The sequence below is a fragment of the Platichthys flesus genome, chromosome 11, assembly GCF_949316205.1.
Source record: "Platichthys flesus chromosome 11, fPlaFle2.1, whole genome shotgun sequence".
NCBI classification, from domain to species: domain Eukaryota; kingdom Metazoa; phylum Chordata; class Actinopteri; order Pleuronectiformes; family Pleuronectidae; genus Platichthys; species Platichthys flesus.
The window spans coordinates 9,711,658-9,721,146 of NC_084955.1; the positions used below are offsets into that span (position 1 = coordinate 9,711,658).

At 39.2% G+C, this 9,489-nt stretch overlaps 1 protein-coding gene across 1 annotated transcript; it reads left to right on the forward strand.

Annotated features, from left to right (window-relative positions):
* The first annotated feature begins 2,632 nt into the window (after window positions 1-2,632).
* Window positions 2,633-9,148, forward strand: cmc1 (C-x(9)-C motif containing 1). The gene is made up of 4 exons (XM_062399657.1): window positions 2,633-2,770; window positions 3,112-3,204; window positions 8,149-8,239; window positions 8,477-9,148. Exons 1-4 carry the CDS (start codon window positions 2,752-2,754, stop codon window positions 8,595-8,597), a joined length of 324 nt encoding a protein of 107 aa, XP_062255641.1. The 5' UTR covers window positions 2,633-2,751; the 3' UTR covers window positions 8,598-9,148.
* Window positions 9,149-9,489: the final 341 nt, after the last annotated feature.

Genomic DNA, 9,489 nt, shown 5'->3' on the forward strand with positions numbered 1-9,489 from the left:
TGTGGAAGGATGTTGATTTTGTGCAACCCCTCGCTGCAGGTGAAAAAGGAGAAGAAGTGTTTGTCTTGCAGATAAAGTCAGTAAGTGGATTAATAAAACTACCTGTTGGAAGTGTAGTGTTTTACCGAAGGACTAGTTTTGCATGCTAGTTTTGCATGCTCATCGTTTGTTCTCTTTTTACTCACACCATAAAAAAAAGAACAGAAGGAAAGAGAGAGTATATCTTCCTGAAGAGGTTCTCAAACTGGGGGGGAAGCTCCCCTGGAGCCATAGAGCTACTGGGAATAGGGACCCTAAGTTGAATTAATAGGATATATGTAAAGAAATTTAACATAAATAGTTTGTTTATATGATTATGGTGACCTTTAATTCACTAAAATTCCCTTTGGATCCTTTTGGGGTGGGGGTAAAATTTAAAAAACCCTATAACCATGGAGTGTCGGCCTAAATTGAGAAGTATACACATATTGTGTATGTTATGAAAAGTGGTGATAATTAGAACCATTTTGGCAAATGCAATGTCTTTATTTTGTTTATGCTACTCAATTTATTGCTTCTATTATTATGTGCCCACTTGCATTTTGTGAAAAATATACAGTTGCCATCCACTGTACCATAGACCTGTTCAGAAAATGAATTTCAAATATTTGTTGAACAAGAATTCTCTTTGCAGCGCTATTTTATTTGCAGGATGAAAAATGTCAGATATAAATTTGATGTTTTTCAGGTTTGGTCATTCGTATGAGCTGCACTTGGCCCTGTGGTGGATACTTGGCTTAAAACGGTTTGAGAAAATCTGCCGATATTAAAATCTGCAGATGTCCACCTAGTGTCAGGAGGGATGGGAACAGAAAAGTGGTCTGTTTGCTGGGGCTTGGAGATGAGCGTGTCCATCTGCCGTTGGGTCTCAGTCTAGGAGAGCGGCTTAACCAAAAAAAGTATGTGCAGTGCATACAGGTGATGTTCGCCTTCTTTGTTTTGTCAGTTTCTTTCTACTCGTATATATCAACATTTTCTTTTGAGTGGCCTTTGACTTGTAGATGAAAAAAATATGTCTCCTCCTCAGAGGGAAGTTGCAGCCTTAGTGGTGTAGTCAGAGATCTGTGAGAACTTCAGACGGACCATGGCCCTATCTGATGGTGGTGGGTGTAGGTGTCAAGGCTCATACTTGTGTGTGTGGTTTTAATGTGGAGGTGGGAAGCTAATGCCTGTTGTTTTTTTTTGTGTGAAACTACTTGTGTTTTTATTGTGTTTCACTTGAAGATGTGTGTGGGTCTGTGCGTGGTGGCCTGTCACTTTGATTTGATTGTTAACAGGTGGGACCTCTATGCATGGGAACCTGACAGTGAGTGTGCGACATAGCAGACTGTGGTCAGGCTTATTGTGCTCAACATGTCTGGATGCAGGTTCAGATTCCCTGTGATTTAGTGTTGATGTACTTCGAGAAGTGCTTATTTCATTCTTTCTTGTTGTTTCAGGCAGGAGATTTTGTTCAATGTGGAACCCTATACATATTTAGAAAAAGGGAGAAAAAGTAAATCACGTGTTTCATTATTATTGTTTCCTATACTGTGTATAATACATAGACTCCTGTTTTAACAGTTTTCAACCTTCAGATTGCTTAACTTGGGAATCTAACATCAAATAAGATGGGACATTTTATCAAGTAAATGTTACACTCACCATTACTTCTAGTGCATTTACTTTTTACACTGGGACAGATATACACATATATCAGGCTAATTAAGGCTCATTATCAAATTACTTTTAATGCAGTTCCTAAGTATAATGGAGGGACCCAATTATTTAATCTCCATTATTCTTGACAAATAAATAAATAAAGTAAAACCACAAAATTAACAAAAACAAGGTAAAAGAGTGAAGAGTAGAACATCTTACTAGTGCTGTCCTTATTAACAACATCATATAATATAACATTAAAATATGTAAACAGAGTTGAACTGGCTGTTCTTTGATAGTTTCAACAACATAGCAAATTAAATAAGTTTTACGAAAGGAGAATTTCTTACAGGACTATTGAACTATCTTTCACGCAGCTGTTACAGTTAACTGTGAGCAAATAGCAGTAAAACCTTGTGAATGTGGGATAGATAAATGACAAATTATTTTACGACTATACTGTTGTAAATATAGAGGGGAGAGCATGGCCTAGGGAATAGAGTGGGTGTTCTGCAACAAGAAGGTTGCGGGTTAGAATCCCACTCTTTCCCATCTTCATGCCTAAGTGTCCTTGGCAAGATACTGAACCCCTAAAAATTGCCCCTCATAAATGCTGAGTGTTCTTAAAATGTAAGTCGCTTTGGACAAAAGCGTCAGCTAAATTACATGTAATGTAAATATATATATATATATATATATATGAAAGAACATATTTGGTTGTTACTTTTCATTAATAGTAAATACTAATAGCATGTATGATGAAGAGTATTAGAATTATAATTGTTTCTATTATTACAATGGTAGCTATTATAATTATTATGTTAATATTATTGTTATTATTATTATTATTATTGACATTACATCCCTTTAATAGGCAGGTGCTCAGTTCAGAACACGTTATATACCATCTATCGTAGAGAGCAGAACTGGTACATTGGACACAAAGTCTATACCCGTCCCTGGGATTTGTAGTTTTTATACCCCCCAGTTACGTCAGCGGAAGTAGTTTGAGCAGACGTGAGCGAGGTCACATTGGACCTGTGTTGTAATGTTTTGAGAAACACCATCGTTATGGAGGCAGTTAACGCAGGTATTGTACATTTCTGTTTGAAATACAGGACATACTTTTATAAAAAGGACGTTCTTTACGTACTTTACGTAACTGCTGAACGGTTCTCTGTGGTACAGCTTCACTCAGCTCCGTGCGTTCAGGAAAAACTGCTGTGTTATCTGCAGAGGTAGCTAGCTAGGTAGCTTGAGTTCAAGTGGCTAGCTCTGTGCTCCTCATGTTGACATGACGCCGTTATGAATGTAATGAACACAGAGATGCGTCGTGTTTCTCATTATAATGAACGTGTACGGGGATTTGAACTGGGGCTCGTGGGTTCTCAGTGTTTACATGTGTCTTTTCTTTTCTCTCTGCCTCCTCAGAGGAGATGCACCTGAGGCACGTGGAAACAGACGTCCTGATCCCCAAGATGATGAGGGAGAAAGCCAAGGAGCTCTGTGTGGAGAAAGTAGAAGGTGTGTGTGTGTGTGTGTGTGTGTGTGTGTGTGTGTGTGTGTGTGTGTGTGTGTGTGTGTGTGTGTGTGTGTGTGTGTGTGTGTGTGTGTGTGTGTGTGTGTGTGTGTGTGTGTGTGTGTGTGTGTGTGTGTGTGTGTGGGAGTGAGGGAAAAGCTGACACAGCATCTATGTCATAAGTTCAACTCATTCATGAAAACACGACCACGGCCTAGCTTAAGGTGGTAACATCTTTAATCAAATGAGTGCAGGCAGTATTTCATTAAGCTGCAGTTTCAGGGTTCTGGTATTTTGACATGTCCACTGAAACATGATTAATGTGATTGGTAACTTCTGGGCTTTTCCTTAAGAATACAATGGAACAGCACTCTTAACTACTAGTTTCCCATGTGGCTGACATCATTGTATCAGTATATTTTTCTGTGGTGCACAGTTTAATGAATCTACCTGTTTTGGCCAACAATTAATGCCAACAAGCTCCAACTTTGACTTTGACTTGAAACTCTGGGCTTCTCTCCTGCCCAAGTCGTCATCCTGCAATGTGCCTCTGGAGTCATCTTATCTGGATGCCCTCTTTTAAGCAGGGTGCAGAGATGTGAATGGTTTCCCTTGTATAACTGGACTCATGAGGATGTAAACTCTAAATCACACTGCAATCAATGTTTCCCGATCAGCAGTCTTCTGACATCTTTTTTGTGTTATTTCCATCACTAGATACTTTTTGTGAACGGGAAGTTTCAAAATGAACTAAATACTGTATTCAAAATGTGAATGTTTATCAGGTCTCTCTCTCTCTCTCTCTCTCTCTCTCTCTCTCTCTTGCTCTCTATCTCAATAATAGACCTAAACCTACTATCCAATTCTTATATGGATCATATATTGTATGATCAGGTATGCCATTTAGAAGTCACAAAGAAGATTACATCATCAGTGTAGTGATGTACTAGCTTATGAGTCTACAAATCTACAGCTTATTTAGATCAACCAGTCGTTCATTATCATAGGGTATAAATGTAATTCTTGAGGACTTTATTGTGAAATGGAAGTATTGCGATGTACAAAAGTTAGCGTTGCCCTACTGGGGTATGTACAGCGCACACACAGGGTGTGAATCGCTCGGTCCGGGCTTTTCATTAGGTTTCAGCTTTCTTGTGAATCGTCCAAAGAGCTTCACACTCAACACTGTGGTTACTCTGGCTCCGGAGTGATACACCTGCCATGACATGGTTCGGTCCCCTCTCCCGTCAGATTGTGCCATCGTAGCTGAGTTCCACTCGTAGGAAAGTCCTGTCATGTTGCGTGATGTAAATGGTCCGGGTGCCTCTCTGGCTTTGTTGTGTAGTTCCCCGATGTGTTCAAATTGGACAAACACAATACAATGATTTCCGTTCACAATTCGTATTTATTCATAATTATAACTTAGAGGATGAGCCGACTTTATTTCAAGACAAATATAAACGATAATAATGTGATCATTAACTCACTTTTACTTTTTCTTGCTTAGAAAATAAAACCCTGCACCAAAAGAATTTCAGACAGTGTTTTCTAAAATTATGAAACAAATCTTTATACAATAATATTTGTTGTTAATTATTGTGTAAAACTGTTTTTTCCAAAGCCTTATTATCCTCAGTGTGAGTGAGCAATGGGTTAGCATGTCATATTGATGTGAGAGGATTATTGATTTAGTCCCCAATTCAGATTTTTACTATTGTTTTGGAGATCAGAGATTTTAACTAATAACATTGAGTTGTTATTAGTTAAGCATCACAGCATACTGCCACTTGGCAGTTTGGTTAATTTTTATGGTTTCAAGAGAAATAATGAAGATTTTAGGTGCCTGGAAAATTCAAACTGTGTTTCAGATTATAAGAGAGGATATGAGATTACAATGATATTAGTGTTCAACTTTTGTTTGGACTGCATTAAATAAATAATTAAAATAAGAACGTCGGCCCATTCACAATGCTTTATGTCTGAGAATTTGCGACTCCATAACTCCCATTTAATAAATAAAAAAAGAAAGAAGATATATATCCATGTAATCATGTCATTTTAATCACTAAACTAAACATTCTGTCTATAGCCAAAAAAAAAAGTTACGTACCTGTCTGACAACAATGAAGATCTATGTTCGAGGCCTTTGATGTTAATTCTTTCTCAAATTTAAACTTTTGGTTGATGTTCTTATACCTTCACAATTTTGTAGATCACTCCACAGTCTTTTTCTGTACAAGTGTATTTGTTCTGTCCCATTAAGTTTCTTTCAGGCTTCGTGATCCTTTGCTTGACCTTTTCACTTTTGAGTTCTTTGACTGTTTCCTGCCGCTGTGAACACCGGCCTCTCGAGCCCACTTATTTTCTTCAAACCAAGGAGCAGGCCAATTGGCAGCACACCAGCTGCTGCTTGATCTGCATGGAAGTGGTGGCTATAGCTCTGCTCACACGTGCACTGTCTGCTTCAGCAACACCTCAGCCCCTGACACTGACTGCATTATGTGGTTTCAAGAAATCAGAAGCCAGTGTGTCATGCTCTTGCATAGGGGCGATGCAGATGCATGCCTGAGGTGGTGGGACATACAGTGGCTGTGCGGGCAGTGGAAACTCCCCTCGCATTACTAGCTTCTCGTCCCACTCGTTTTCACACCTCCATCCTCCGCCCTCTATCAGCTCATCCTGTATGTTTGTGTCGACACTGGGGTCCCAGTGTCTGATTGTGTCTTCTAAAAAAAAGAAAAAAGAAATCTGTCTTTCTCTCTGTGCGCCTATATGCCTGTGGTCCCCACACAGCTGTACAGTGAAGGCTTTGTTGTTGAAAAAAAATACAAATACGAATGACCCGGACCCATCTTTTTAGTTTTGATTTACCGGACGTGATTTTTCTGTTTGTGCTGATGATTCATGTCGGTATTCTCACGTTTCACGTCTTTCAAAAACACTATTTGATCAACCCGAGCATATAATTAGTAGCCGCTTTCACACTGACATCTACTCTGGGTTCATTAAGTCTGTTTCTGGATCTCCAGACTCGAAATATAAAAAAGAAAATCGAATAAAACACTAATTTAAAAAAACAAAACAAAGGAAAATGCTTTATCCGTTCATTATCAATTAATTTTTGATTGAATTTTTCTGAAAAGCACAATCACTGAACATTATGACATACATTCTGTTATATTGAATTATGTATTGGAGGTTCACACCTCAGGCCCCCCAGCTTCTGCTTTGTTCCAACTGCCAAACTGCATTTCTCCATCTTTAAAAATGGCACACGAAACAGCCTAGAAGTGAAGGGGCCATCACACTTGTGTTTAGAGGGGCCTATTGTGATATATTCTGATATAAAGCCAAAAAAAGCTATAAAGTCTCATATTTTTGCATTTGGTGTAGATGCGCTCAGAGAGGCATCTCCTCTGCAGCCTCTATTAGTACCATGGGACAGGGATGAGGCGTTCTTTGATTAGATTAGTCGCACTGTTGTGCTTCTCTAAATTGGTTTTGCTGTTGGTTTTTTTCCTTCACATCTACATCCTGATGAAAGTGTCTGTGATAACCATACTGATGGCACTGATGGAGGTAATTATAATGTCAGGTTTTAGTAAAGGGGACATGGGAGGGCAGTGGTTTTAATTAAAGACTCAAGCAAGAGCTTGCTAACAAGGTGAAGACTCAGAGTCTTCAGCACCTTGTTTACAATGAGGACCTCGTAGGTTTAATATGGAAAACAGCAACGGTCATAGCACAGTGTCTATGATGCAGCCTTTCACATGGAGCTTTTGATTTGTATAAGTGACAATCACCATATTTGTTTTCACTTAATTACTTCTGCAAAAGAGATTGTTGTCCCCCCTGTTGTTGATTGGTAGGTTTGTTTGTTTGATGGTAAGCAAGATTACACAAAAATGTCCTCAAAACTTTCTGGAAGGATGTGGAATGCATCCGTAGCGAATTCATTCAATTTTGGTGCAGATCGGGGGAACATCCAGGAACCTTTTGTTACTCATTAACTTTGCAAGATTAGGTGTTTTGTGTAAGGTTTTGTTTATCGAGGGACTAATTCTTAGATTATATGAAAATAATCCAATGCCATATTTACATGCCATGGGTGTGTGTAATTTGCTTGAATTTAAGGGGAATCTTGTGCCTTGGCATACAGTAGGTATGAGATCCACAGAGTGACTTTTCGTTTGTAAAGGTATTTTATGCCTTTATACAGGACAGTGACTGAGATGCACTGGAAAGGCCTGAGCTGTAATCTCTTTAAACTGATTCTGAATATGCAGAAGTACACGATTTTCGAGGCTTAAAAATCTTTCTGATTTCTGTTTCTAGTTTGACTGATCACCTTGGAGAAGGCTTTGGTCTGCTGCACATAAACAGTCGATGTGGAGAGCAGAAGAAGCACGTTGACGTTATTTACATTCGTTTGCAGGTCGCTGTTAATAGAAATTGGCCAAAATGGCCCTGGAACGAAAACCCCGTCAAAAAGTGTCTTCTAGTACACTCGTCTGATAATGTCTGGCCTGAGATTTCTGGAAATACTAGAGTTATTGTTAAGACCCCTTACCAACCCCAGGCCTCATTGGGTGCTGTGATCCGCGAAGCACAACCTATATTTAATTATTTGTGGGCAGATGAGGCGTGTTTATATTTGCGGGCGGTGGGCTGACTGTTTAAGAGCCAGTGTGAATACAGGCTGACCACAGATACATGCACTTTGTGGCCAGTACCCATCAGTGAAGGAGGAAACATGGGTTTCAGGTTGATAAGAGGCTGGGCAACGTGTTCCATAACCAGGTTCCTTCTTGTGGTGGAGTCTGAATATTATGTGCATTTTGGCGTGCTATTGTTCATGTTGAAAACCACACACACACGCCTGCACGCACGCACACTTTTTTTATTTTTTTTGCTAATTTCTCCTCCATCCCTTGTTTTTTTCCCTCCAGCCTTCGGAAAATGCTGTAGAGAATCTGGTTTCTTCATGGTGTTCAAGTGTCGAGAGGAGAATTCAGCGCTGAAGGAATGTCTGACACAACAGTGAGTATTTTGCTGTTTCACCCTGCATCACTTGCACACTTCAGTGACTCCCCATGTGTTATCCCACAAACACCTTGTGCTAAGGCTTACCCAGTCTCTCTCACCCTTGCTGACACACTAAACTTTTGCCCATGAAGTCTCAGTCGTCTCGAAATCATGTCATCGCCGGCATCGTCATAATCAGACCAGGCCACATCCGGTTTTAAAATAACTTCTCTTACGTCTGTCTCCCACCAGCTACAGGGACCCTGTGTTTTACGAGGAGTGCAAGCAGGAGTACATCCGAGAGAAACTGGAGTTTATAAGGACGGGGATCCCTACGAAGAACAGGAAACAAAAACTCCCAGTGAGCATGTAATGAACAACATGACACCCAAACAACTTCCCTCCTCCGTACCGAGGATACACGGTCATCTGACCGGCCTCATTTCTGTTAAAACACACATGGGATCTGTAACTGAAGCTGCTGTGTGACAGCTACATAATCAATAACTATTTGTTATTTTCTGTATATTTGCAAAATGTTTTCCACAGATGGCTGCCACTTGTAGAATGATCTGCGTCACATGACTGAATCTGCAGCATTTACATTCAATTTACCATGATCTTAGTGATCAATGTCACTGCAGCACTTTGGCTTTGGAGGAATAGATGCAGTTGTCAATAGATTGATGGTAAACATTTGCTGTTTATTGCAATTACTACTTAGTGATGAGGAGTGTAGTATGTTTTCACTGCTTGGCTCCCCACATCCTCATCTACAGTAATATGAACATCCTTAACAAAAAGACACAAGCTCAGACGTGTACTGTGTTTATTAAAGAGAAATAACTAAACAAAGCCGGTAAGAAAACTGTAAATGTCAACATTGTAAATATTCTGTGGCAGTAAAGTCTTCGTGAAATGAAACTATGAATCCTTCATTTATTCATTCAATTTATTTCCGATAAAGTTTGACCATCTTCTGTAACATGTTATAAATATGAAATACTTTCTGATGAGTTAATTTACAAATGTCACCGGTAGAAGCACCTATTCAGAAGTAGGTGGATTTTTTATCTCTTTTGAAAATGTCAATGTCGAACATTGGTAAAACCACACTGACGGAACAGTCTAGAGCTAAATTAACTTCTTAATTTTAAATTAAAGATTTTCAAGGATCAGAGCACTCTATTTAAAAATGTTTTTTAATGAATGAGGATTAAAATCAAATTTGGTTCATGTTCTATGACCATCATGATACCTTTGCC